Source organism: Carettochelys insculpta, chromosome 4 (assembly GCF_033958435.1).
Source record: "Carettochelys insculpta isolate YL-2023 chromosome 4, ASM3395843v1, whole genome shotgun sequence".
Lineage (NCBI taxonomy): Eukaryota > Metazoa > Chordata > Testudines > Carettochelyidae > Carettochelys > Carettochelys insculpta.
The window spans coordinates 5198453-5226354 of record NC_134140.1 but is presented as its reverse complement, the minus strand read 5'-3'; the positions used below and the strand labels follow the sequence as shown (position 1 = coordinate 5226354).

Genomic DNA, 27902 nt, shown 5'->3' with positions numbered 1-27902 from the left:
GGGCAGCCATTCCCACACTGCCTCCTATGGGGAGTCTCCCTTGGAAAAAAGCATGTTAATTTGAAGAAGTACTTCTCTGAGGGAGACCAGCCATCACAGAAGCTTTCGCAGAATGAATAAAGCTGCATACTCCTTGAAAGTGGCATTTCCTGCAACCTATGAGTACTGGTGCGTGGACATAGCCTCAAAGCGAAATGCTTCACCGACCACAGGCTTTAAAGATGTGGCTTTTGTGCTTTATTCCCAGTCTTCTTTGCATCATTTGTCTAATTGTAGAACTACATCCGTGTCCTCTATTTGCCAGAGTCCCTTTTCCAACCCTTTCAACCGACCAGCACAGACTGGAAAAACAAATTGAGGCTGGCATGTCAGAAGTGGTAAAAGTTGAAAGAAGCAGTACTTGATGGCTACCAGCTACACAGGAGAGATGTGAAGAATCCTTGTTTGACAACACAGCTGCTTTACTATTTTTATTATCATACTCAGTATGACACAAAAATACAGTGCAGGAAAATCAGGATCCTGTCCCAAGGCACTTGCCATCATTTATTGTACATAGACAATACTTCTCAGGCACAGGGTGAAGCTTTGCTCTGGAAGGACTAAATTAGGGAATTGAGAGGTCTAAATGCTTTATCACAAGAAGTGCGGCGTTCCCTAAACCCAACTCTCCATGACCAGTGAAGGTCCATAGGAGAGCAACGAAAATGATTACAGGGCTAGAAAACATGTCCTATAAAGAAAGAGTAAAACCTGAGGTTGTTTAGTCTGGCAAAGAGAAGGCTGAGAGGGAACATACCCGGTTTCAAATATCTAAAAGCTTGTTACAAGGAGGAGGGAGAAAAATGCCTCTGACGATAAGACAAGAAGCAATGGTCTTAAATGGCAGCCAGGGAGGTTTAGGTTGGACATTTAAGGAAAACTTCCTAACTGTCAGGGTGGTTGAGCACTGGAATAAATTGCCTAGAAAGGCTGTGGAATCTCCATCACTGGAGAGTAAGAGCAGGGTAGACGAACACCTGACAGAGATGGTCTCGATGGAGTTTGATCCATGAGTTTGGGGACTGGACTTGATGATCTGTCAAGGTTCCTTCCAGTTCTATGATTCTATTATGTTAAACTTTATCTTATCACAATGCCTCATTTCTTCATCTTTTGGCTAAAATTTATCACATTGGGACAACAAACCAGTGGAATCACTCTCCCCTTAAGCAACCTGCCTAGTATGTTTAGCAAAATACACCCTCTTGTCCAAGGTCACAGAGAGGGTTTGTCTTTGAGCAGCACAATAAACCAAGTTCCCAAAAGTCCTAGGCTAGTCCCCATGACACTGGATCTATTTTGTGCTAAATGCAAGCATGTGCATAAGTATCTGTGGAAACAGAACTGTAGTTTGTCTAGTTTGTGACCTCTGTGGTGCCTTTAAAAAGACAGGGAAAAGTTATTTTCTCTTGCCACAGGCTGCGTCTACACGTGCACGCTACTTCGAAGTAGCGGCAGTAACTTCGAAATAGCGCCCGTCACGTCTACACGTGTTGGGCGCTATTTCGAAGTTGAAATCGACGTTAGGCGGCGAGACGTCGAAGTCGCTAACCCCATGAGCGGATGGGAATAGCGCCCTACATCGACGTTCAACATCGAAGTAGGGACGTGTAGACGATCCGCGTCCCGCAACATCGAAATAGCGGGGTCCTCCATGGCGGCCATCAGCTGGGGGGTTGAGAGATACTCTCTCTCCAGCCCTTGCGGGGCTCTGTGGTCACCGTGGGCAGCAGCCCTTAGCCCAGGGCTTCTGGCTGCTGCTGCTGCAGCTGGGGGTCCGTGCTGCATATACAGGGTCTGCAACTAGTTGTTGGCTCTGTGTATCTTGCACTGTTTAATGAAAGTGTGTCTGGGAGGGGCCCTTTAAGGGAGCGACTTGCTGTTGAGTCCGCCCCGTGACCCTGTCTGCAGCTGTGCCTGGCTCCCTTATTTCGATGTGTGCTACTTTGCCGTGTAGACGTTCCCTCGCTGTGCCTATTTCGATGTTGGGCTGAGCAACGTCGAAGTTGAACATCGACGTTGCCAGCCCTGGAGGACGTGTAGACGTTATTCATCGAAATAGCCTATTTCGATGTCGCAACATCGAAATAAGCTATTTCGAAGTTGGGTGCACGTGTAGACGTAGCCACAGAGAGCTGTAGAATAGGCAATGGGTTCAAACTACGGCACAGCAGATTTAGGGTAAATCTTAGGAAAAACTTCTTTACTGTAAAACCAGGAGGACATTGGAACAGGTGCTGGGGGAAGTAATGGAAGTTCCTTCACTGGAGTTTCCAAGAGGAGGCTGGATGATAGCTATCTGTCATGGATGGGTTAGGCTCAACAAATCCTGCATCTCAGCAGGGAGTTGAACTAGATGACCTTTGCTGTCCCTTCTAACTCTATGGTTCTATGATGGTATGATTCTGTTTTCCTGTATGTTTGTAGGAGACTGAGCACATTGTGGGAGCAATGACAAAATACGTGCAAAAGAAATCTCTGTGCAAATTTCTCATGAACCCAACATGGCAGTGTCTTGATGTTAAGGTGGCGATTACTGTTCATTCTACCTCCCTCAAGACATCTAGCCCGAAATCTTCACCCCTTTAATACAAGAGCGTCACTGAAAGAACTGAGCTGCGGCAAGAGAGAAATGTGAGCTTCTAACGTGTCCTTTTGTGTCCTAAGAGAGAGACGCTCTTCCTCCAACCAGTGCCTTCCCATGAGCGTTGGCTGAGCATGCACTCTGGCATGTTGCTTGTAGCTTCTGACTCCTGGGCATACCCAACTGCAGTTTTGGCAACTTGTTGTTTTGAAACTGTTTCATTTCTTCTCCATTAGTCTCAGTGGAGTGAAAAGAGCCCCCCCAGTATAATGGGCATGTATTTATTACTGTGATCGTCCTTCAATCATGCTAGCAGCAGGAAGAGCTGCTCCTGTAGTCCCAGGCACAGCAGAGAACCATGCATCTATTGGAGGCCAAACAGCATCCCTTTTGGAGAATAATAACTTTTCTTCACACTGTTGATGAAGAGCGAAGAGGTCCATTTGCAGTAAACTGTACACTCCCCCCCTCTGGTCCCCTATTTCTAACCTATATTTTATCAGAATGCTATACACCAGGGCTCCCATTGCTTCGCTTTCGCAGGGATGTGTTCTAATGGTCTGAAGACTGGACTTGGGAGCACTTCCGTCCTGCATGTTCATCTCTGCTAGAACCTCCTGGCCCAGTCCGTACTAGGTAGAGAATGCAACCCAGAAGCAATGCCTAAAATCAGTTCTACCGAAACAAGCCCCCTGCCAGTGTGCCTACATCCCACCCCCAACCCTGATGCTCCAACTGTGAATCTTCCTGCGAACACAGAAGTGGCTCAACAAACTGTGGGCCACCTTCCCCCAACCTGAGCAGGTTTGGGTTCCTTGATGGGGGATGGCAAAGACTGAGCAGGCTTGGGAGAGGAATGGACAGGCTGGACGAAAAGCAGTTTGTTCTGGTGTCCTTCAGACACACACACACACACACACACGCATTTGGGTGGGAAGATAATACCAAAATGATACTATGTCTTCTGCAAATGATCACTGGCTGGCAGGAGGTCCTGGGACCATGTTTGAAGTGGAACTCTGCTGTGTGTAGCCCAGACCGCCTGTGTATCCCTGAGGAAGTACCAGGTTTGTCAGTACATTAGCAGAGACGTATCCCTCCCCACCAGGGGACCAGTAGGGTCCAGTACCTTTCCGTCTGCAAAATCCATCTAGTCGGAATGCTGTGGAGTTTGGTTAGTTAGTGATTATAAAGTGCTCTGAGACTGTAAAAGGTTATTTAAGGGCTGTGATATGTTTTCACCATGTCATCTGGGTCCTGATTCTGCCTTTGCTTATACAAGTTTACATTATTGTAAATGTGAGCGGCAGGTGGGGAAAGCAAGAACCAGCCCTGCGTCTTCCACCCCGAGGTCCGGCCCTAAGGTCCCACCCCTTCAGCAACCTCCCCTGTCCCCCACAGAACCAAGCCATGTTTGGCTCCAGCCTAACTCCCATTGTTGTCAGTGGGAGCTGGACACCTAAATACCCAAGGAGTCTTTGAAAATCCCAACTGCCATGAATTTTCTTGTAATTCTGCAGGGTCATAGCAATGGCCACCCACATGGATGTCCGTGGGAGTTACAGGTGGTCACCATCTCTGGGTGCTAAGTCCTATATGTTTCAAGTTGGGCACTCTAGCCTCTTTTGAAAGTTTGGCCATAGTGACTCTGGCAAACCTGGGACACCTCTTGACTTCCAGTGCTTTTGCTTTAGCCACTTGACCACCACGCTGGTGTCCTGTTTCATTTATTAATGCATGAACGAGCACCAAACAGAAGAGCTGGGTATCTTTAATACTAGAGGCTACCAATTAGCAAGCTCTTGCTGTCTGTTTGAGATATTTCTCCAAGAACTTTCAAAGCAAAGTAAGCAGCACTCTGATAGGAACAACAGTTCTCCCTGTGGGAGTCAAACAGTTTTGTTTTGTTTTTCAAAGAGGTCAGGAAAATGAGCAATGACAGGAGAAAGTCTTGCTCATAGAGCAAGCCCTGATGGATCACACATTCCAGTCACTAAGCTGAAGCACTCGGAATTCAGTGTGGGATTGATAATCCGAGGTGAGTTTAGTAAATCGTTTACAGCTTCCAGAGTAAGAAATGACTGGCACTTGCTGATGGGGTGCAAACTCCAGTCTGGTATCATGTTAACATTGAAGTTTTGTGGCAGTAGGCAGATAGTGTAGTAAAGCCAGAAAGAGGCTAGCAGGGTTCCGAATCAAATTTCTTTGTTATTGTCCAGAGAAAGCAAGCAAGCAGTTATGTAGCACTTCAAAGACTAACAAAATAATTTATTAGGGGACAAAAAAGTGGAACGATGCAAGGGTTTGTGCAGCGTTCCATATTTTTATCCTCTAATAAATTATTTTGTTAGTCTTTGAAGTGCTACATGACTGCTTGCTTGTTTTCATAGAATCATAGGGCTGAAAGGGACCTCAGGAGGTCATCTAGTCCAGCACCTGGCTTCAAGCAGGATCAATCCCCACTAAGTCATCCCAGCCAGGACCTTGTCAAGCTGGGACTTAAAAACCTTGAGGGATGGAGAATCTACCACCTCTCTAGGCAACGCATCACAATGCTTCACCACCCTCCTGGGGAAGAAGTTTTTCCTAATATCTAACCTACACCTCTCACTCTTCAACTTCAGACCATTACTCCTTGTTCTGCCATCTGACACCACTGAGAACAGTTTCTCACCCTCCTCTTTAGAGCTCCCCTTCAGGAAGTTGAAGGCTGCTATTAAATTACCCCTCAGTCTTCTCTTCTGTAAACTAAGCAAGCCCAAATCCCTCAGCCTCTCCTCATAGGTCTTGTGCTCCAGCCCCTGATTCATTTTAGTTGCCCTCCGCTGAACCTGCTGCAGCATATCCACACCCTTTTTATACTGGCGGGCCCAAAACAGGATACAGTACTGCGGTTCTTCAGTCAATGAAGGAGAATTGTTTCCTTCAAGTGACATAATTAAAACTCATATTTTTACACATAGATATATTAAAGGATAGATTTGGGGTTGAAGCATCCTTTATGTTTTTTAGTTTGAGACGTACTTTCAAGTGTTATCTTACACACTGGAAGTCTGTACAGGTTAAATCTCTCTAGTCTGGCACACTCTTATCCAGCAACATCCATGGTCCAGCATGATTTTAGTTAGCCAGACAGCCTCTTATCATGGGTGTGGCCAAGTTTTCAGTGGTTCCATAAAGTTTGTTTCCAGTCACCAGTCTTAGCTCCCAATGTTCTGTGCTGTTATTTAGCTGTAATTTATCCAAGAGCCCAGTAAGCCGTGGAAGTATTGGTGGTGCAGCTAGACAATATTGACCTCCCATGTTCCAGAAAATTCTGTGGTTTGGCACCGGTCTCTGATTTGGCACAACCCCTCTCTGCCCGTTCTTCACCATCTTCCTCCATCATCCCTGCCCTTGATCCATCCCCACCCTGTCTCTCTCCCTCTCCCTCCCGAGTGGTATGACCTGGGATACTAGCAGGCCCAGGGGTCTAGTACTGGCAGCAAGGGTCCATGCTCCCCACTCTCTTCCCCACACTCACCATCAATGGCAATGGACGTGGAGCAATGCAGCCCCAGCTCACTCTGCTTCCCCAGCTGCATGGCTCCACTTCCCACTGCTGAGTGCAGGGGCAGTCCCCACCTCTTCCCCGAGCAACATGACAGGATAGGAGAGGGAGCTGGAGCCATGTTGCTCCACTTTTGCTGCTGCCAGTGTGTGTGTGTGGGGTGGACTTCTAATGCAAGAAAGGCCACCCCTTTTCCTCCACTAGTCCTACCACATGCCCAGAGACTCTGGCCACACTGGCTGCTGGCGAGCCCCTTGCCTGTCCCACTCGTGGCATTTGGGGGCCACGTGCTCCCCCCACCCCACATATTACCCTTTCCTGGGATGATAGGAATTCAGCTGGAGCTGGTAGAAGTAATGATGTCCTCTGGGATCCTCTCTCTGGCCCAGTCTGGTCACGATATGTCTCAGGATGAGGATGCTGAAGGTCTGGGGTGTGGGGGGCAGCCATGATAATGGGGAAGGTTGCTCCAGTAGTCAATTTTTCACCTTAAAGTTTCTTATATTAAGGTCCTACAAAGCAGGTGGTGGATGGAATAGCCCAAACTCTCATCGTTTTGTCCGCCAATTAGGCCCAGTTTCTGATGCCTGAATTTTAATTTGCTGGTGTTTTCCCCGACTTCTTTTGTCTCTCAGGCATGATTTTAACACAGTCCACGAGTTATATTAGTAGGCCTTTATTTTTGGACTAATTATTTTGTCTCCTTTTCAAATGCAGATGGACAAAGAATGTAGTTATGGGTTATTGTGACATTTTGTGGACTTTATACAGTTAGACTCACCATTAGGGCAAATTTGTAGGCACAATTACCATGAAAAACTCCAGTTAACCAAAACTCCTAGTTAACCAAAGAACAGTTCCCATATCATGTGCATTACAAGAGCAATTTCCCCACCTTTGATATTTGCAGGAAGAGCACACATCCTGCTTAATTTGCTTCATCTGTAGGTCTTACTAGTCAGAGGAACCCTTTGTTCCCTTCTCCCCCCTTCACGAACACTGGATTCTAATTGTCTACTCTAGTAATCTAAGGAAATGGATCTTATCCATGAAGGCTCACGACCTAATAAATTTGTTGTTTTTTAAGATGCTACAGGACTGCTTGTTATTTGTGAAGTTGCAGACTAACATGGCCACCCCTCTGTGACCATTCCCCTGGGGTTAATTGGGTTTGTTTCTCCTCATTGTGCTCTGGGTTTTCCAACCCTGACACAGCCTTGCTGCCAGAGACGTCCAACCTTAAGGAAGTCTGTAAGAAGGAAAGCTGCCTGGTTGCACTTCGAGTGTTTGGAGCTTTCTGGTTCTGCTAGATTAGTTGGGAGGATGCATCCCACCAACTTCATTCTCTGCTGCTAAGCTCTGCAAGAAATCTCCATGGACGCCCAGTTCTCTGAGGGTTTTGGGTGTTACTCCCCACCCCAGACTTTTGAATAATCATAGTAGAAACTCCTGAGGATGTCTTAACTTCATACGTTCTCGTTCTTTACACAAACCTCTGGCGCGTCAGTAACAGAGTAGTTGAGTCCCTGCTCCCGGAACTGAAGGGCAAGTAGAATCTTGGAAATCATGGATGAAGACAGTAAGTTGTCATCAACAAATTTGAGAGCTCTTAGATTATAATTTTGGAGCATTTGCAAATGGCCCCTGGAGCTGATTCCTTCACAGTGGTGAAGCATGTGTCATTGAAGCAAGAGGCAGACCTGTCATCCTAAAAGGTTTCATGGGCCGCAGTCAGAACTCTTTGTCTTCCACTGCCCATTGGGTTGCTGCACAGAAAGTGAAGTTTGTTAAACATGGTTCAGTTTGCTTTGCTTTTGTTTTTTACTTTATGATTTACACAAAAGAAACAAAACATGAGCAGATTTGCTACCAACACCAGAGCTGGAGGGAGAGCAAACACTTGAGGGAATACAAGCTAATAAGTGGCTAGTGTGACAGGTATGTCAATTTCCTGCAGTGTTCTGGGTAAACCTTAATGAACTCAGTTGAAACAGTCTGGATGTGTACTGCATTAAAAATGCAAATGGTTATATAGTATTTTGGGATTGCATATAATGTCTCTAGGGGGCAGTCATGACTAATGTAAACTCTGGGTGTTAAGAGCTTCTAAGAACCACTTGAAACAACGGGCAGACAAGAATTAACTGTTAAAGCGAAGTGGGTTTTCCAGGAAATCTCTAGGGAGGAAGTGTATGCAAACGTAAACTCACTCATCTGCGAAATAATTCGGCTTTTAGAGGCTTTGCCCTGAGGAGGCAATCTTTGGTTATCACCTGTTACGTGAGGACAAATTGTATAAAAGAAGGACTCATGGATCATGGGTGTTCTTCTTCTGAACAAAAGGTGTTACGAACTTGTAACCACAAGAGTCCCTGCGTGGGATTTGACAGACTGAGACCTGCCTGAGCTCTTGGTGGAATAAGGGTGATTTCGGGGTAAGCTTACTACCGTGTGGGCGTGTTTTCTGTTATTTTAATATGCTATCTCTATAATGCTTTCTCTTCAGAATAAATGTGCTTGCTTAGAGAGAGTGGTGTGGTAACTGTGGACAGTTACTCTGTTTGTCGCCTCTGTGGAGAAAGCAAAGTAGGCTAGCTTAGGCGGTGTGACCTGCTGGGGAGCTCTCAGCATAAGGAGAAATTTGTGTACCCTGAAAAAAACTCAGTCAGGAGGGAAGGAGATATGGATTTCCATTCAAGAGAGATGACAGCTGAGGATCTGGGAGATTACAGTGGCTGATCTTGCTGAACTATGAAGGGGAAATTCAGGTGTAGTTGTCCTGAATGGTAGCAGTTGGTATATGCTAAACTCTCTCATATTTGGCAGCCTTGGGACCAGGAGGTTGCAGAATAGTCAAATACTCTGGATACTAGAAAGCTAGAGCCAGCAACTCACAACACTAAAGACAAACAAGCTTAGATATTAAGAAACAAATAAAAATGCATGCAGAGTACTTTATTTACCAACAACAGTAGTATTGTATGCTGTAAACTTATACTGTATTTGCTGTATTTATTTGTATTTACTTTCACTATACTGTACTTGTGGACAAAGTAATTAAAATTTAGTTATATTTAATGTGGAGATTATTTGAGAGTTCCAAATGATAGAATGTCAGATGTGAAAGAGTTTACTGTATACTTCTATGTAATTAATGTATAGCAACTCCTGTGTGAAAAAGGAATGCCCGTGGTAGACCACCCAAAAGTAGCCCCTTATTTGGAAACTGTGGGCAGATTGAGACAAGCATAAATATGATATAACTCTACTTACTTTAGTGCAGATGTTTTGGATTCACAGTAGTGTAAATGAGATCAGCGTTTGGCCTCCCCCCATCTCTAACATGGCCAGAGAAAGTGTGAATGGAATCCCTAACTAAAACAGAGACCTGTTGTCAGCAGCCAGGCACCGGCTGGCAAAACCAACTACTCACAGTGTTGAATCTATTGGAAAAATGTTGTAGACTTGCTGAAAACAGAAAATGAATTAGAGGATAAAAAAAATTGAAAATGAGTTGGCACAATCTTTAGGTGACTCATCAGGTGCGTCTTACAAGGACTGTGTTGGGAAGCACTTGGATAATCCAGTGTTCTGACAATATTTGCTCTGCAGCAAAGAAGTGCAGAAATATTGGGACCAGTTAGTAAAATTAGATACCTGGTCCAAAGTGCCTCATAGAACCTGCTCAGCAACATCCTTACTCCTCATGGATGGACTCTTTTTTCAGTAGAGCATTTGGAAACAGAGCTGAGCAGGGAAGCTAAAAGAAGTTCTCTATGGCAGTGTGTAAAATCATGCCAGCAAATACATTGTTTTTGCTGTATTATGCATTTAGAAGAGGTAGAAACATACAGTGTAATTCCTCTTTGACTGAAGTGTGTGTTTTCTTGTTTTGTTTAATAGTCTGAAGGTCTGCTGATGTTTTTTTTATACCTTTCTACGTATGCTGTCTTAAAGAAGCTGCATGGTCCAGTCTGTGAAATGCTAGCCAGAGATTTGAATCGATCTTGGTTTAATTCCCTTCTTTGCCACATGCTCCCTGTGTAAACTGGGGCTAATCACTTTGCCTCAGTTTCCCCTCTGTACAATGGGGATAATAGCAGTGCTTTTCTTCACGGTGGTGTAGGGAAGATAAATACACTACAAATTGTGAGGGGCTTGAAAACTACAGTAACTCACGTGACATTGATAGTCCAGATATACACCTTTGCGAATGAGATCAGAATCTAGGTGTAGATAATGACTAGGGGCTGCTAGCTGTGGGTCCTACTTCCTCACTGGACATAGTGCCTTAACCCATGAATATTCCCATTCAAATATACCTCAGTGGCCTTGACCCAGCAACAAGTCAGTCATTAACTTGAATGGGAGCAGGGCCAAGTCCAAGGTGAGAGAGGGTGGCAAAATCCTATATTTCACATAAAAAATGTTAAACCTTAAATGACTGAACCACCTAATTCTGCCCAAAGTGAGTCATGATGGATGGTCATCTTTCTCTGTTACTCACAAGCTCCCCCATTTCTTTCGATTACTTATTACCGTCACTTGTTGCATTTTGCCATAAAAAGGATTGTAAACTTGTTTGAGACAGGGGCTGACTTTCTGTATGTTTATCCAATGCACTCACAATGGGGCCTCACCCTGGTCTGAAGCCTTGGTGTGCTACTGCATTACCAATGCTAACAAAAATCTGTATTTTATGAATATTCATGGCACTTTCCTTTTCCGTGAGCATTCTTCAGTCAAGAAGATTTTCCTTGCACAGTTGTTCATGGAAGAGTGAAAAATGGTTCAGTCACCCTATTGAAGCTAATCATAGTTTGCATTTGAGTGAATGGTTACAAAAACATCGTTGCGGTGTTTACCCGCCTTAAAGTGTAACGCCCACCAACGACCACCGACTTCAGTGGGACTCGGAGCTCATCTGAGGTATTGTTATGTTAATCGTATGCTCAGATGTGTACACAAAAGAGAAAAGGGCAGTGTTCCTCCTCTGAGAAGCTTACAATATAAGGTCTGTCATCCTGTCTTATGTTGAGCAGTGCCTTCCTCTCCATGTGCTGTCATTGGGGTGAGCACATTGTCCTATGGCAAATACGGGACACCAGTCTCCAGGGATGGGGTCTCTGTCCCATGTCATGGCTCCTTGGTGATGGGGGCTGGTGCTCCAGGGTGAGGCACCAGGGATGGGGGCTCTGCAGCCTCCAAGGGGGAGGCACCAGGGTTGTAAGGGAGTGGAGGATGGGGGCTCCAGAACCCCCTGGTTAGGGGGGTAGGTTCCAAAGATTCCTGACGGGGAAGAGGGGGGTAAGAACATAAGAACATAAGAATGGCCATACTGGGTCAGACCAAAGGTCCATCAAGCCCAGCATCCCATCTGCCGACGGTGGCCAATGCCAGGCGCCCCAGAGAAGGAGAACAGAAGACAAGTGATTTATCTCCTGCCATCCATCTCCTGCCCTTGTTATGAAGGCTAGGGCACCATACTTTATCCCTGGCTAATAGCCATTTATGGACCTGACCTGCAAAAATTTATCAAGCTCTTTTTTAAACCCTAATAGAGTCCTGGCCTTCACAGCCGCCTCGGGCAAGGAGTTCCACAGGTTGACTGTGCGCTGTGTGAAGAAAAATTTCCTTTTATTAGTTTTGAACCCACTACCCATCAATTTCATTTGGTGTCCCCTAGTTCTTGTATTATGGGAAAAGGTAAATAATTTTTCTATATTCACTTTCTCCACACCATTCATGATTTTATATACCTCTATCATATCGCCCCTCAATCGCCTCTTTTCCAAACTGAAAAGTCCCAGTCTCTCTAGCCTCTCCCCATATGGGACCCTTTCCAAGCCCCTAATCATCTTAGTCGCCCTTTTCTGAACCTTTTCTAATGCCAATATATCTTTTTTGAGGTGAGGAGACCACATCTGCACGCAGTACTCGAGATGTGGGCGTACCATAGTTTTATATAGGGGAAGTATGATATCTTTTGTCTTATTATCGATCCCTTTTTTAATAATTCCTAACATCCTATTTGCCTTACTAACTGCCGCTGCACACTGCGTGGATGTCTTCAGAGAACTATCCACTATAACTCCAAGATCCCTTTCCTGATCTGTCGTAGCTAAATTTGACCCCATCATGTAGTACGTGTAATTTGGGTTATTTTTTCCAACATGCATTACCTTACACTTACCCACATTAAATTTCATTTGCCATTTTGCTGCCCAATCACTCAGTTTGCTGAGATCTTTTTGTAGTTCTTCACAATCCCTTTTGGTTTTGACTGTCCTGAACAACTTGGTGTCATCTGCAAACTTTGCCACCTCACTGCTTACCTCATTTTCCAGATCATTGATGAACAAGTTGAACAGGATCGGTCCCAGGACTGAGCCCTGGGGAACACCACTAGTTACCCCCCTCCATTGTGAAAATTTACCATTTATTCCCACCCTTTGTTTTCTGTCTTTTAACCAATTCCCGATCCATGAAAGGACCTTTCCTCCTATCCCATGACCACCTAATTTACATAAAAGCCTTTGGTGTGGGACCGTGTCAAAGGCTTTCTGGAAATCTAGGTATATTATGTCCACTGGGTGCCCCTTGTCCGCATGTTTATTAACCCCTTCAAAGAATTCTAATAGATTAGACAGACACGACTTCCCTCTGCAGAAACCATGCTGACTTTTGCCCAACAATTCGTGCTCTTCTATGTGCCTTGCAATTTTACTCTTTACTAGTGTTTCTACTAATTTGCCTGGTACTGATGTTAAACTTATCGGTCTATAATTGCCAGGATCTCCTCTAGAGCCTTTTTTAAATATTGGTGTTATATTGGCCGTCTTCCAGTCATTTGGTACCAAAGTGGATTTAAAGGATAGGTTACAAACCACTGTTAATAACTCCGCAATTTCACATTTGAGTTCTTTCAGAACCCTTGGGTGAATGCCATCTGGTCCTGGGGACTTGTTACTATTCAGCTTATCAATTAATTCCAAAACCTCCTCTAATGTCACTTCAATCTGAGTGAGTTCCTCAGATTTGTCGCCTAAAAAGGCTGGCTCAGATTTAGGAACCTCTGTAACATCTTCAGCCGTGAAGACTGAAGCAAAGAAATCATTTAATCGCTCCGCAATGGCACTGTCTTCCTTGATCGCTCCTTTTATATCTTTATCATCCAAGGGCCCCACTGCTTTTTTAGCAGGCTTCCTGCTTCTAATGTATTTAAAAAACATTTTACTATTGTTTTTTGAATTTTTGGCTAGCTGTTCCTCAAACTCTTTTTTGGCTTTTCTTACTACATTATGACAGTTAATTTGGGAGTGTTTATGTTCCTTTCTATTTTCCTCACTAGGATTTGACTTCCACTTTTTAAAAGCTGCCCTTTTCTCTCTCACTGCCTTTTTAACATGGCTGTTTAGCCATGGTGGTTCTTTGTTAGGTCTCTTACTGTGTTTTTTTATTTGGGGTATACATTTAAGTTGGGCCTCTAGTATGGTGTCTTTAAACAGTTTCCATGCAGCTTCCAGGGATTTTAGTTTAATTACTCTACCTTTTAGTTTCTGTTTAACTAGCTTCCTCATTTTAGTGTAATTCCCCTTTTTGAAATTAAATGCCAGAGTGTTTGACCGCTGCGGTGTTCTTCCCAACACAGGAATATTAAAAGTTATTCTATTGTGGTCACTATTTCCAAGCGGTCCAGTAACAGTTACCTCTTGGACCAGATCCTGCGTTCCAGTCAAGACTAGATCGAGAATCGACTCTCCCCTTGTGGGTTCCTGTACTAGCTGCTCCAAGAAGCAGTCATTTAAGGCATCAAGAAATTTAATCTCTGAATCCCGTCCTGAGGTGACATGCACCCAATCAATATGGGGATAATTGAAATCTCCTATTATTACTGTGTTTTTTATTTTGATAGCCTCTCTAATCTCCCTCATCATTTCAGCATCACTATCACTGTCCTGGTTAGGTGGTCGGTAATATATTCCTAATGCCATATTCATATTAGAGGAATGAATTGTTATCCATAATGATTCTATGGAACATTTTGATTCCTTTAGGATTTTTACTTCATTTGATTCTATATTATCCTTCACATATAGTACCACTCCGCCACCCGCACGACCTGTTCTGTCTTTCCGATATAATTTATATCCCGGTATGATAGTGTCCCACTGATTGTCCTCATTCCACCATGTTTCTGAGATGCCTATTATGTCAACTTCCTCCTTTGATATGAGGTACTCCAGTTCACCCATCTTATTAGACAGACTCCTAGCATTAGTGTAAAAGCATGTTAGAAAACTACCACTATTTATATGTCCGCCTTTCACAGACGTGGTGGATTTTTTTATGCACGATTGTTTCACATCTGATCTTGCCCATATATTATTTCCCACGTTCCCTATCTGACTAACTTCTAGGGAATCCCTGTCTATGGAGCCTCGTGTAAGAGAAGTCTCCGTCCGATCCAGGTGCTCCCCCGCACCAATCGGCTTTCCCCCACCTCTTAGTTTAAAAACTGCTCTATGTCCTTTTTAATGTTTAATGCCAGCAGTCTGGATCCACCTTGATTTAGGTGGAGCCCATCCTTCCTGTATAGGCTCCCCCTACCCCAAAAGTGTCCCCAGTTCCTAATAAATCTAAACCCCTCTTCCCTACACCATCGTCTCATCCACGCATTGAGACTCTGAAGTTCTGCCTGTCTATCTGGCCCTGCGCGTGGAACTGGAAGCATTTCAGAGAATGCCACCAAAGATGTTCTGGATTTCAGTCTCCTTCCTAGTAACCTAAATTTGGCCTCCAGAACATCTCTTCTACCCTTCCCTATGTCATTGGTACCAACATGTACCACGACGACCGGCTCCTCCCCAGCACTGCCCATAAGTCTGTCTAGATGCCTCGAGAGATCCGCAACCTTCGCACCAGGCAGGCAAGTCACCATACGGTTCTCCCGGTCATCACAAACCCAACTATCTATATTTCTAATGATGGAATCCCCCACTACTAAAACCTGCTTCTTCCTAACAGCTGGCGCTCCCTCCCCCGGAGAAGTATCCTCGGCACGAGAGGATACAACATCACCCTCTGGAAGGAGGGTCCCAACTACGGGATGGTTTCCCTCTGCTCCCCTTGACTGCTCTCCTTCCCTGAGCCTTTCATCCTCCGTAACAGCCTCAGGACTGTCAGATTGGAGGTGGGACAGCCCTACTATGTCCCGGAAAGTCTCATCCACAAACACCTCTGCCTTCCTTAGCTCCTCCAGTTCAGCCACCCTGGCCTCCAAAGCACGCACTCGGTCTCTGAGGGCCAGGAGCTCCTTGCATCGAGCGCACACATACGCCACCCGCCCACAGGGTAGGTAGTCATACATACTGCACTCGACACAATAAACAGGATAGCCCCCACTCTGCTGCTGGGCTTCTGCCTCCATTTCCTACTCTAGTTATATACGAGGGTTAATTAAATGTTTCAGATAGAGTTGTTATAAAGGATTTAGTTTAAGGGCAACAGAAGTAAGTCACTGGCTCCCTCCAAGCTCCCTCTCCAAACTCCCTCCTGTTAGCACGCACCCTGTTTGCCAGCACCCGGTCGCAAAGCTCCCTGGTCGCTTACTAGCAGGGTTTAAGTGCTCAGCCTCCCTGATAGCTCCTCCCTCTGCCTACAGCTCAGCCAATCAGCACACGGTGTTTCAATTCAAACCTAATCAGCTTCCAACTGCCTGCCTGCCTGCCTGCCTGAGCACACGGCCTTTCAAACAAAACAAACACACACTCAGCTCAGCACTCCAAACAAACAAACTCCAAACTCCAAACAAACACACAAGCCCAAAACCTCCAAATATAAGCAGCCACTTACCCCAAGGTGCTTTAGTTTGCTCCTTCCTTCCTTCTCCTCCTCCAGGAGAGCCTCTCCAAACTCCCTCCTGTTAGCACGCACCCTGTTTGCCAGCACCCGGTCGCAAAAAAGGTAGGGAAAGAAGCAGGAGCTGCCTCCCTGAGGTGTGGGAGGCTGGGGAACCAGGGAGCCAACCTGTGGAGGAATCCCTAGCAGTGGGAGCTGCCTCCCCTCAGTGTAGGGCGTCAGGGAACAAGGCAGCCACCCCATTGTGAAGTTCGCTGGCAATGGGGGCTGCCACTGTGGGGTATCAGGGAATGGGACAGCTGCCACACAGAGGAGGTCCCCTGCAGCAGGAGCTGCTGCCACAGGTGCAGAGCTCTGGGGAACAGCGCAGGCCCCCAGTGCAGGAGCTCCCTGGCAGGAGAGGCTGCCAGCCCAAGACACAGGGTGCCAGGGAACAGGAACCCCACAAAATACAGGACAGTTTGTCTATTTGCTTTAAAAAGTATGGATGCCTATGAGACAGCTTAAATAAGGGACTGTCCCAGTAAAAACAGAACGGATGTTCACCCTCATTGTCATAGATTTCAGTAAAACTACTGGCTATGATAAGGTACTACTCACAGTCTGTGACACGCAGAGGAAGGTTCGTTCATAGAGTGATTCTCCCCATTCCTTTAATATAAAAGATCAGAAGATTAGTGCTTCAGGGGGTTTGTATGTAACTTTGGTTCTCAAAGCGCATGAGGTCGTCTTTGCTGATTTTTTTAAAAATAATATTTTCTTTTCTTTTCCCAGCTTTGGGGAGCTCAAAAAATAAAGCAGGTAATAAACCTTTAAAATATTTTATCCCTCCTTTACAATATTATGATTCCTTTCTTTTCTCCTAACTGGGAAAAAGGGCGTGCCACTTTCTCTGTCAGTTTTCCAATTATGTTTCTGACAAGATCAAACAGCATGTGCAAATAACTTTGTCTGAAACAAGAGCATTTTATTTTATTTTATTTTATTGAGTTTTCCTGTTTTCCACCTTCCTATGAGAATGTTTGACAGTTCTTCCATAAGAATAAAAACTCTGTCATAGCTTTGCCCTGAATAGTCCACAAATAACAGCAAACTGAATCTCACCCCGTTTACACCAATTTTACACTGAACCTTACTGACTTCATATGAAGATTTGGTCCTTATCTGGGTAAGGTCTGGGAGACCAAAGGGGACTTTTATCGCTGGCTGTAGAGTAGAACAAGATGGTGGTCTCAGTCCAACATTTGATTCCTTTGTAGGTAGCCGCCACAGTAGGGCCATGAACTGGATGGAAATGAATGCTGAAATTCTCTTCCACCCCTGAAGTAATGCAGTGAATCATTATGTCAGCCAGTTGGATTTTACTGGAGGATTCTTTGTTTCAGTAGCACTTGATGACTTTGCAGTCACTTGTTCAATTAGAAACATAATGAACAGGCTCTGGTGGGTTTCCCTGCAAATGTCCATGCTTGTCTTGACCCAGTTTACAAGACGGCATATGTATACATGAGAATGGAGGGAGTTTTTGTTATTGTTTAGATTTTATCAATAATCTTCATGCTTAATCCTAGAAAAACGCATATGTAAAGTTAGTGGGAGTGGGAGGCTCTGAGCAAAACCCATCATGTATAAAGTCAGGAAGAGTTAAATAAAAATCTGTCATTTCAGAAAGCATGCTTTTAATTTTGTAATCACAGGGATTTTTGAACAACTTGGTTTATTGCAGGAGAGCTGAGTAACACTTTGGAATAATTTGAATTTAAAATCTGTCCTGAACATTTGCTTAGAACTGATTTTTTTTTTCCTTCAGAAACTTTACTGTGTCAAAACTTCAAAGCTACACATAGGACAAGAGAGCTCCATTGCACTGTTTTAGGTTGCTGCTTCCCATCTAGTCTGCTTGACAATGAGTTATTGCTATCTAATGGCTATTAATGTCTTGTGTACAATTAATTTAGTCTGAATGCCCAGATTACAAAACCACCAACAAAACTGGCCTCATTGTTAGCATTCTTGATAGAGACACCACGTACTGAATGAATCATGAAGACTAAATTCTCTTCTTGTCCCTTTAAGTAGTACCTCTCAGGTAGAGTGTTCTTGGTGGACGTGTTACTTACTGCTCATTATGTACCAGCGCTAGCCTTCTGTCTCCAGTGTTGTGGTTCTGTCACTTGTCACAAGCACTCAGCCATGTCAAGAATTTTTAAAGAAACCAAAAACCATTAAGTAGGAGGAGGCTTTTGTGAATTCTACTGTGGTTATGGGCCACAGATCTGTGCTGCAAAAGCCATGTACAGCATGCTGTTTATGCTCCTGTAGAGACATGCACACATGCTGTGCTCTCTGGTTAAACGTAGTGTATGTCATGGGAAGGGTCAGGCTCTTTTCTGCTTGCCAGCCACTTCCATACTTTCACTATGTCTATTTACTGATTGTTTTGCAGGCCATCATACATCCTGATACTAATGAGAAGATCTTCATGCCTTTCAGAATGTCAGGTATAGTATAGCCTCTAATCAGAGTACTGATCTGTTTGCTAATCTTACTGAAGACACATAGTTAACGATATAATCCTGTTTTTGTCCAATTCTTTCTCTGAACCTTTTCAATGTTTAATGTTTGCCTCTTTCTTCTCCATACTCTCTGGACATCTGGATGCGAACTCTAGCTAATCTCCTGTCTGGCCTCTCCACAGCACCCATCCCTGTTGTATCCAGGCACTCTGCTTAAGGGTTAGCATTCATTTTAACCTCAGGGGAAGAAAGCTGCCACGTAAATAAAACCTCTGGTACTTTCTGCCTCTAAGCAGACTGGATTGGGCCCCCTATCCTGATGATCAGCAGGGTGTAAAATTCTTGGAAGGCATCTTCCATGCCTTGACCATGTTCTTTCTCAGAGCTTGTGTCTGCACTGCATGTTTTTTGTCAACAATATTTTTTGCAATGTCCCAAGGTCGAAGTAAGTAAAGTTGAAAAATCCCATTCACGCAGCCACGGCATTGCAAAATGGAGCATTCAAATTTACAGCCACAGTTCACAGCCCCAGCATTGTAAAAGGAGCCTTCACATAAACTGAAAATAGCTGTGCTTTCTTCACACACATTCATTTTTGACTGTGGGGCGGGGTGGGGGAGTCAATCAAAATCATTCACAGAGCTGGAATTAATATTGTGGGGGAAAAGCCCTCTTATCTCGACTTCTCTTGCATGTCCATGTGAACGCTACAGGGCAGGGTTTTTTGTTTGTTTTTGTTTTTCCCAGAAAAAAAAGGGTTTTTTCCCAAAAGCCCCACAAGTGTAGACAAGCCCTGAGACAGAGTGCTTTGCTTTTGTGACATACCACATCCTGCCTTGGTGCAAGACAATTGGTGTTACGTCATTAAAGCAACCCCTTCTCCCTGCTCCCCTCCTTTTCCTAGTGTTCCCTTCCTGGAGGCAAAAGAGAACTACCTCCTTTGATACCTTCTTTGAAGAGCCCCAAGCAGGGACAGTCTGTATCCCCTCTTAGAAGGGACATTTGTCTGGTTTCTAAGGTGCTGTGCTAGGAAATGGGCTCACGCAGTGAAGCAATGTGTGAACGTGAGTGAGGTAGCAGGGTTGGTACTTCATTCGCTAAAGACTTTTGGTGGGGAAGGATAACCTCATGGCTAAAGCGCAGGACAGGGGAGCCACGACTCCTGGCTTCTCCCCACCCCTGTTCTGCTGCTGACTTTCTGTGCAACTTTGAGCAAATCATTGCACCTCCCTGGGCTTTGGCATCCCTGTCAACTTAATGACAGACAATGCATTAATGACTTAATGAGACTTAATGTGTTAATGTTTGTAATATGCTCTTAGCCCATCTGGTGGGAGGGGCCACAGGACAGCAAAGTATTGCATAGAGAAGAAAGTATTGTGGTAATTGGCACCTCTTGCTAGGGGAGGTGACCTGTGAAGCATATTGATTTTTGGAGAGGGCCACACTATACTGTGTTTCTGTTTTAACAATACTGTTACAGCTAAAGCAGTATTATCCACTCCCTCAGTTGCCCAGTGTGGAGACAGCTATGTCTGTGTAATTCATTCTGGTTCAGAAAGAGAAATAAGATGTACCAGTGTAAGGTTGCTTTCTATTCTAATAACTACATCCATACTAGGGTTTAGGGACCTGGATATCAGTAAAAATAACACATGCTTAACCAACCTACACCAGAATAACTTTTCTAGTGTAGACCAAACCTAAACAATCCTTGGGGAAATACTCAAAATGCCCAGGAGCAGAAAAGGAATGTGAGGTAAGTATGGTGAGTCCAGTTTTCCTCTCCTGATCATCAAGGTGTAACTCCAGTAAAGTCACTGGCACTCCATTGGCGTGAAACTGGTGCAAACAATAGGAGACCCAGTCTAGCCCTGTGTATTTCCTAGTTTACGTTCATAGCAGCACCGAGTTTCTCAGGTGCGTTACCTCCTTAGCCTCCATGTGTTAAAATGGGTTTCTCTTTCTTTCTTTCTTTTGTTCAGGTTACATTCCTTTTGGAACGCCCATCGTAAGTATTTTAGCATCTCTCCCCTCCCGGCCTGAGTGTAACAGGAAACGCATTTTTTAGCGCTCGCATAGAATTCTCCAAATTCCACACTGCATCGGTGTGACATTCACAAAATGTTCACACCTTTCCCATCACATGTTAGCAAGGGTTTCATTGTGCAAAATATGCCCTGATGGATTTAGATAGGTTTAAGGCTGTTTGCCGGTTACACATTATTCACTTCCTTCCCTGCACACCCCCCATTCTGCTACTTTTGTAATATTGTCTAGTTTTTGGTTTAAACTTGTATTTGTCTCTCACCCATTATTTCTCTGGAGACCGTCTACATTGCAGTTAAAATCCTGTGGCTGGCCCATGCCAGCTGACTCAGGCTTGTGCGAAGCTTCAGGCTAAGGGGTTGTTTAATTGTGGTGTAGATATTTGGGCTGGGGCCTGGGCTCTAGGGCCCTTCAGCCTGACATTGCAGTTAAACAGTCCCTTAGCCATGGGCAGTGGGTGAAGGTGCAGCTAGGGGAGGCAAGCCCCAGCACAGCCCCTTCCACCCTGAGGCCTCACCCTTTCTTTACCTTCCCTCCTGGACAGTCAAGGAGTTGGGCTGCCATGCCACGGCTACAGCAATATGAGTTTAAAGTGGTGGTGTACATCCATATGGGCCTCAGTGCACACAGCAAAATTTATTCTGCACATTGTTGGGAAAAAAAGTAGAGGAAACTTTGGCCAGGACCCCTAGTAACTTGTTCCAGTGGTTAATTACCCTCACTGTAAATAAATCATACTTTGTTTCCAGTCTGAATTTATCAGACCTCAGCTTCCAGACACTGGATTATGTTGTATTTTCATTTAGTGGACTGAAGGGCCCATTATCACTTATTTGTTCCATAACCAGGTGCTTATAAACTGCAATAAAATCACTCCTTCTCTTTGTTAAACTAAACAGATTGAGCTCCTGAGTCTATCACTGTAAGGTGCAAGGGTAATAACGTGGTCACCACAGTAGAGAGGTCAAAATGATTATTGTGTATATGTTGTAGCTAATATTTTGGGGGATAACTTGAGTGGAGCATAATTTTTTTTTTTAAATTAGGTTAAACATAAATGAGTTAACGATCAAATTGACAATTAAATCGGCCCAAATCCAGAGCTGTCAGAGGAGCTGAGAGCTGTCAGATGAGTCCCATTTCGCTAGCTGTAAAGGATAAACTGGAACCTCTTGTCATTTTTTAAAAAGAGGCATTTTCAAATGTTAAAATTAAAATGTAACATTTATGCCAATCTATCTGTGAAATTTAGTGACAAAATTGGCAGCCGGCACTAGCATAAAAACAGTTTGACTCTTACATTGAACATAGGGGGATGGGATTTCCTCGAACAACATGGCTCTGCAGCAGTTTGGTGGTTCTAGCCTATGAGAAGACACCAACTTAGGAAGAGTCTTCCTTTGAGCTTACTTAACTCAGCAGCGTAGCTCAGTGGGTAGATCACTGGAGTGGGGGCCATGTCACCAAGGTCCAAGGCCTGTTTGTGCATCATCTGGCTAGTGAGTTCTACCATGCTGTGCCCTTTGTGAAAGGGGGGAATGATACTTGCCCCTCTTGGTAATGTATTTGGCGAGGAAAAGCGGTAGCAGTATTACCATCTCCTGCAACTTCACTGAGAGTCTCATGGTATTTGGTAATCTTCTTAAAGTTTCAGCCTCTGGCTTTGTGTGATTATTGTGAGTCTCTGTCTTTTCTTCCTCTCATGGGGTCTGATGGATTTTGACTGCTGGGATTGGCAATACTGCAGTAAATAAGAGCTGAGTACTATTATTAATATGAACTCGTAGATAAATGCAGTTTCTTTAACCAATAGGAAAGGACTTTAGTTTCCTGAGTAAAAAAGATCTCACTTGCTAATTCCTCCCATTTGACTTCTTTCATCTAGGCTGTGTCTATACGGGAACATATCTTCGAAATAGCCATATTTTGAAGATTACTAATGAGGCGCTGAAATGAATATTCAGCTCCTCATTAGCATTAGGACACTTCCTGCTGCGGTGCTTCGAAAGCGCCGCTTTCGAAAGCGCGGTGCGGCTACATGAGGGTCCTTTTCAAAAGGACCCGCACCTTTCGAAATCCCCTTATTCCGATCAGTGAGCGGGATAAGGGGATTTCGAAAGGTGTGGGGTCCTTTTGAAAAGGACTCTCGTGTAGCCACGTGGAGCGGTGCACTTTTGAAGTGCCTCAGCTGGAAGCGTCCTAATGCTAATGAGGCGCTGAATATTCAATTCATCGCCTCATTAGTAATCTTCGAAATGGCCATTAGCTTGGCTATTTCAAAGATTTGTGCCCGTGTAGACACACCCCTAGAGTCTTGTCAGAATCAGAAAATTTTAGGGAAACCACCTATATGCCTTGGCTTCAAAGCCACAATGACCATCACATTAGACAAGCAATTAGGATTCTGCAGTTGACATATTTCTGGTGTTTAGGGTTCTTTATTTTGTTTTCATTTTTAGCTCTTTTTTCCCTGACAGTAATTAAAAGTGAAGCTGTACGTTCCTTGGCAGGCTCTCGCACATATGGAGAGTTTGCATTAAATGTGCCTCTTTCAGTCATGCAGATTTTGGGTGTTCATTTTCTTGTAGTCTTTCTTGTTTTCTTCCCCTGAGGTTCAGATTATAAATGATTAACATTTTGAGCTGCCTCCTCTTACTCAGCCTCTAACCTATCGGCTCTTGGAGCCAAATGCAAGCCTGTTGGAGTGAAGCGCAACTCCTATGAAACTGTCTGGGCCAAGTTCGCTGATAATGTAAATCCTGGTGTTATGTGTTGGGTGTAAATGGTAAGTTAGTGTAACTCATGGATTTGGCACTCAGCAGGCATGCAAAGTAGGTGTAACTCATATTTCAAGAACGCAAGTAGGAGGAAAAAGCAACTAACAGGAAGGTGTAAACTAAACCATCCCTTGCAACCCTTTTGCCACCCCCTTGTTAGTTGTTTCTTCTGGACTCTTAGCATGTGAGTTATACCCCCCAAAAAGAGTGCAAATTGTAGGCTCATCTTTCTTTTTGACCAGTTCTTTTGGCTGTTCTATCAGGTTTTACTCTCCCCTCATCCTTGGCATAAATAAAATCAGAGAGGATGACCTGGCCCAGTGGCCAAGAACATGGGTGAATCGACTGTCTTCTAGCCCCCAGGGAAGAGTGCTCTCATGGGGAACGGGGGTTTCTCATGGGAACATGGGCCTATAAAAGCTGCGCACATTGGGGGAACAAAGGAAAGTGGCCTGGCTTTTCATTTGGTGTCTTACATTACATTACCAATCCATGCTTGTCTTTTCACTTGACTTTCTGGAAGATTAGGTAGCTGGAGGAGGGAAACATTAAATGTGGAGTATCGCATTGTATCTACCCACTCACTGGCAATTCATCTTGCTGGGAGCTTTGTCTGAGAGTGAGCCACAGGAGTTTCCTGCCTCTGTGCTTCCTTTTCTGTCCCCCATCAGTTCCATGCATTGTGGTAACCTTTTCTCTTGTGGATTGAGGCACAGCCTTTCTTTGCATCTCCCTACATACCTGTGTGAGGTAAAGTGTCCCGACCCCTATTGGTCCAGGGAGTATGGAACTAAGTGCATGGCCCAAACTTGGACCTCTAGGATATTTGTAACTGTGACTGTAAGGTATATGCCCTGGAATATTTTAACCATCTAACCCACATGATCGTTAAAACCACTGGTCCCAGCTAAGGTTCAGATTACAGCACTTGAACTTCAAGATGGTAGTTCCCTCTTTTCTTAGAAGAAAATCCGATCTCTTTTCAACATTTGCTGCCTTTCTAAAAGATGAAACCATAAATGTATTGACAAATAAAACCTTCCCACCTACCCATAAACAATGAGAAATTAGTTGTGAATTTCTCTGAAATACAATATTTAAATCCTATTCCAGCAGATACTTGGGTAAAATAATTCATTACCAACAGGGGAAGTCCCCTCAGAGTATTAGTCCTCAGAATAATACAGCTTCTAATATTTTGCCCTTCTGTCTGAAGTTCTGTCTAAGGATTTCAACGAGTGTTGCAAAAGTAATTAAGGCTCATCCATATGAGAGTAGTAGCATAACCATCTCCTTTTTGCAGATGGAGAAACTGAGGTACACAGAGGTTAAGGGAAAGTCAGGGACAAAGGTGGAAAGAGAATCCTGCTTTCTAGATGTCTGCTCTCTTTCTTTTACCTTGCTCTTCTGTATGGTACTGAACTCCATTATAAATAGTGCCCTGCACATATACAAGATCTGTATTCGCAAAAATGAGCCACAGATGTTTGCATCTGTGCATGCAGATACCTGCAGGTACAAAGCCGATATCCACAGATATGTAGGGTTCTAATCGTGAACCTTGATGGAGCAGATATATTCTGCACCTGTTGCCCCACATGAATAGGTGGGTAGAAAGCATCTCAGTGTGCTTAATGTGAAGGAAAACACCACAAACCAACCGACAGTGTATTCATTATGCTCCTTTTGTGTTTTTTAAATCGTTCCTCTCTCTTGTAGGTTGTTGGTCTTCTCCTGCCAAACCAGACGCTGGCAACCACTGTTTTTTGGCAGGTAACAATCTTCTGCCACGGCACGTTGAGTCTACGGACTTTTGTGACAAAAAGTAAAGCATACTTGAGTCACCTCATCAGCACAGACCCAAAAACCAAGGATAGTGTGAATAAGACGCATTCACCTTTCTGCATCAAGAGCATCTTAGTTAGAAGACAGGATGGCTGGATGTAACTGGAAATTTTTGGTAGGACTGGAGGGTTCTGCAAATAAACCTGTGGAGCTGGTTCTCTACTGCCCAGCACATTGTGTTATCATTCACACTTTTATAAAGGATGTGTAAAATATGCTAAGTCCAAATGGTATTACTTTATGCTCACTTTGCTCAAGTGTAAATGATGAAACAAAGCACACAGCCATGGAGAAGGGAATTTGGTCCTTGATGCTTGCACCTCTGCTGTTTTTAAGACGTTCTGTCAAGTAGTTTAAGCTCCAGCCTTTGTGGATGTTGGAAAGAAAGTATTCTGTTAGCGAGACAAGCTGGGGGAGCTAATATCTTTTGTGGGACCTCCTCCTCTTGGTGAGAGCGATAACATTAGAAAAAAGAGCAGTGCGTGGCTCAAACGCTTGTGTCTCACTAACAGAAGCTGGTCCACTAAAAGATGTTATTTCCCCCACCTTGTCTCTGAGGGACCAACGTGTTTACAACTACACTGCCTGTTTTGTTAGGTAACAAGCAGTGCTATAGCACCTTAAAGACTGACAAATGTATTAGGTCATGAGCTTTCGCGGGTAAGTCCTCCTTAGGGAAATTCATCCACAGCACTCTGAGGCTGCAGATGGTCCCTAAAGGCAGTGGTGTCTCCAGCGTTTACAAGCAGAAGACCCCCCCCCGGTTGCATGGGCATCAGCTGGCAGCTGGGATCCATGCCTGTTCTGCATGCTGAGTCGGGTTTAGGATAGGAACCAGGGGCTTGGCTAATGTTTCTACAGTTACTCCTATGTAGTTCCTTTACACAAAGCTATTTAGGGGTGTGTTTGTGTGTGCATGTAAGAATTTTATCGATAGTTAATATTATCCCAGTTAAACAATTCTGAACAATTGAATAGTATGGCTTATTTAAAGTGTGCTTAAAAATCTTTCCATTTTATTGCCTTCCAAGTAAGTAGTGGTATAAAATGTCAAGCCAGCCATGGAAGATCCAGGCAAAATGCCAACTGTCTAGGACTTTGGAAAGCGTATGTGCAGACAACAGAAAATATAAGCATATCCTAGTAGTTTGTGGTTGTTTTAAGGTAAACAAGGTAAGTGATGGCCACAGAGTTCATATGCTGAACCTGCATCATGTGCAGACCAAATTCAGTGATGAATCCTGGTCTGATGCTACGTGAGGCATGTTGCTAAGAAAATACCGTTTACTCAGTATAAATAAGGGTGTCAGAATCCTTATCTGGAAGTGGAAAGAGCATTCTTTAAAAAAAAAAAAACCACTTCACAAGAGCACAATCTAGGAGAAATTCATTGACAGAATATACAAATGTCAAGTCCCATTCCAAGAGTGGAGCAGCATGGAACTCCCTGGCAGTGACTTGTGCTTAGGTAGAGGTAATTTCAGCATGTAAAATGTAGGATTCTAACTGCTTCATACCAGATGCAGACACAGCCCGCAGCAAAGAAAAGGGCTATAGCCTTCAACTTGACTCGCTCCGAGCGCACTTGGGAGGCTGCAGTTACATCAGTGGTTCACAAACTTTCTCTGGTTATGATGGCCTGCTGGTCCCACTGTCAAACCAGAAGGACCCAGGTCACAGAGTTAACAGAAGAGATTGCTTTTGGGAGTCCTTCACGCAAACATCACATGCCAGATTAATGTGTGGTACAAAAACTATAGAGGGTCACCAGCAAGCATATTTTTGCCCCTCCCCACCATTCGTGTTCCCTCCATTCCTTCTTCCTCTGTCCCTGCTTCCCTCCCTCTTTCCAATTCTTTCTCCCCTTCCTTTTCCTGCTTTTCTGACTCCTTTCTGTTTCTTTCCCCTCTTCTTTCCTTTCAGTATTATTTCTCAGGTACTGACCAGCAGCTGGAGAAGAGCAGCCCCATGTGCCTGCACTGACACTCTTTAACCACAGCACCTTGAGTACGCATGTTGCAGTCCAGGGCATGTCAGGCCCCAGACTGAGGTAAGCAGTCACTGGAGCAGCATGAGTGGGACCACTCAGCCTCTGGGGTCCCGTTTCTGCTGAATTGAGGGGTGGTGCAGAACATCCTCCCTCCAGGAGATCTTTTCCTGAATGCGGGGGTAGTGACCCTACTACCTTTGCTGCCCCCCCTTTCAACACTGCAGAAAGGGGGAGTGGGCCAGCCAGACACCCTCTGAAGAGTCCAGAAGTGTATCAACCAGCCATCCTAGAAGACAGCAGAGCCAGGGAGAGGATAGCAGGGGTTCCATCCCCATTCCAAAGACGGCTTAAGGTAGGAAGGGAGCGGAGCAACTCTTGTCCCAGTTTTGTATTTTGGAGCTGAGATTTGGGTTGGTAACTGGGGTGGAGTTGTGGGATGGTGACTAAGCAGGGCTGAGTACTGGGTCCTCAATTAAACCCAATTTCACCTGGGTTGAGGCCCTGTTACAGAAAGTTCCCTACCTTTGTTCAATGGGCCACTTCAATGAAGTTGGATTAGTGGAGCTTTATAAAAAGACGCACTTGGAAACCAAGGCCATTCCCAGCACCTATTGCCAAACAACCTTCTTGTAAACATTTTTCCTTTTTGTATAAAAGTCAAATTTTGGTGGCCTGCTGTATTCCTCGA

General features: G+C 44.4%; 1 protein-coding gene across 4 annotated transcripts in view; it reads left to right on the top strand.

The window, feature by feature from the left end:
- The window catches only part of SFXN5 (sideroflexin 5), a 208032-nt gene that overhangs the window by 57953 nt on the left and 122177 nt on the right, over positions 1-27902 (top strand). For all 4 annotated transcript variants that reach the window (XM_074992204.1, XM_074992205.1, XM_074992208.1 and 1 more), the window contains exons 4-7: positions 16812-16838; positions 18484-18538; positions 20539-20564; positions 25099-25152. In XM_074992204.1, coding sequence (XP_074848305.1) covers positions 16812-16838; positions 18484-18538; positions 20539-20564; positions 25099-25152 — 162 coding nt within the window. The remainder of the gene's footprint in view (positions 1-16811; positions 16839-18483; positions 18539-20538; positions 20565-25098; positions 25153-27902) is intronic.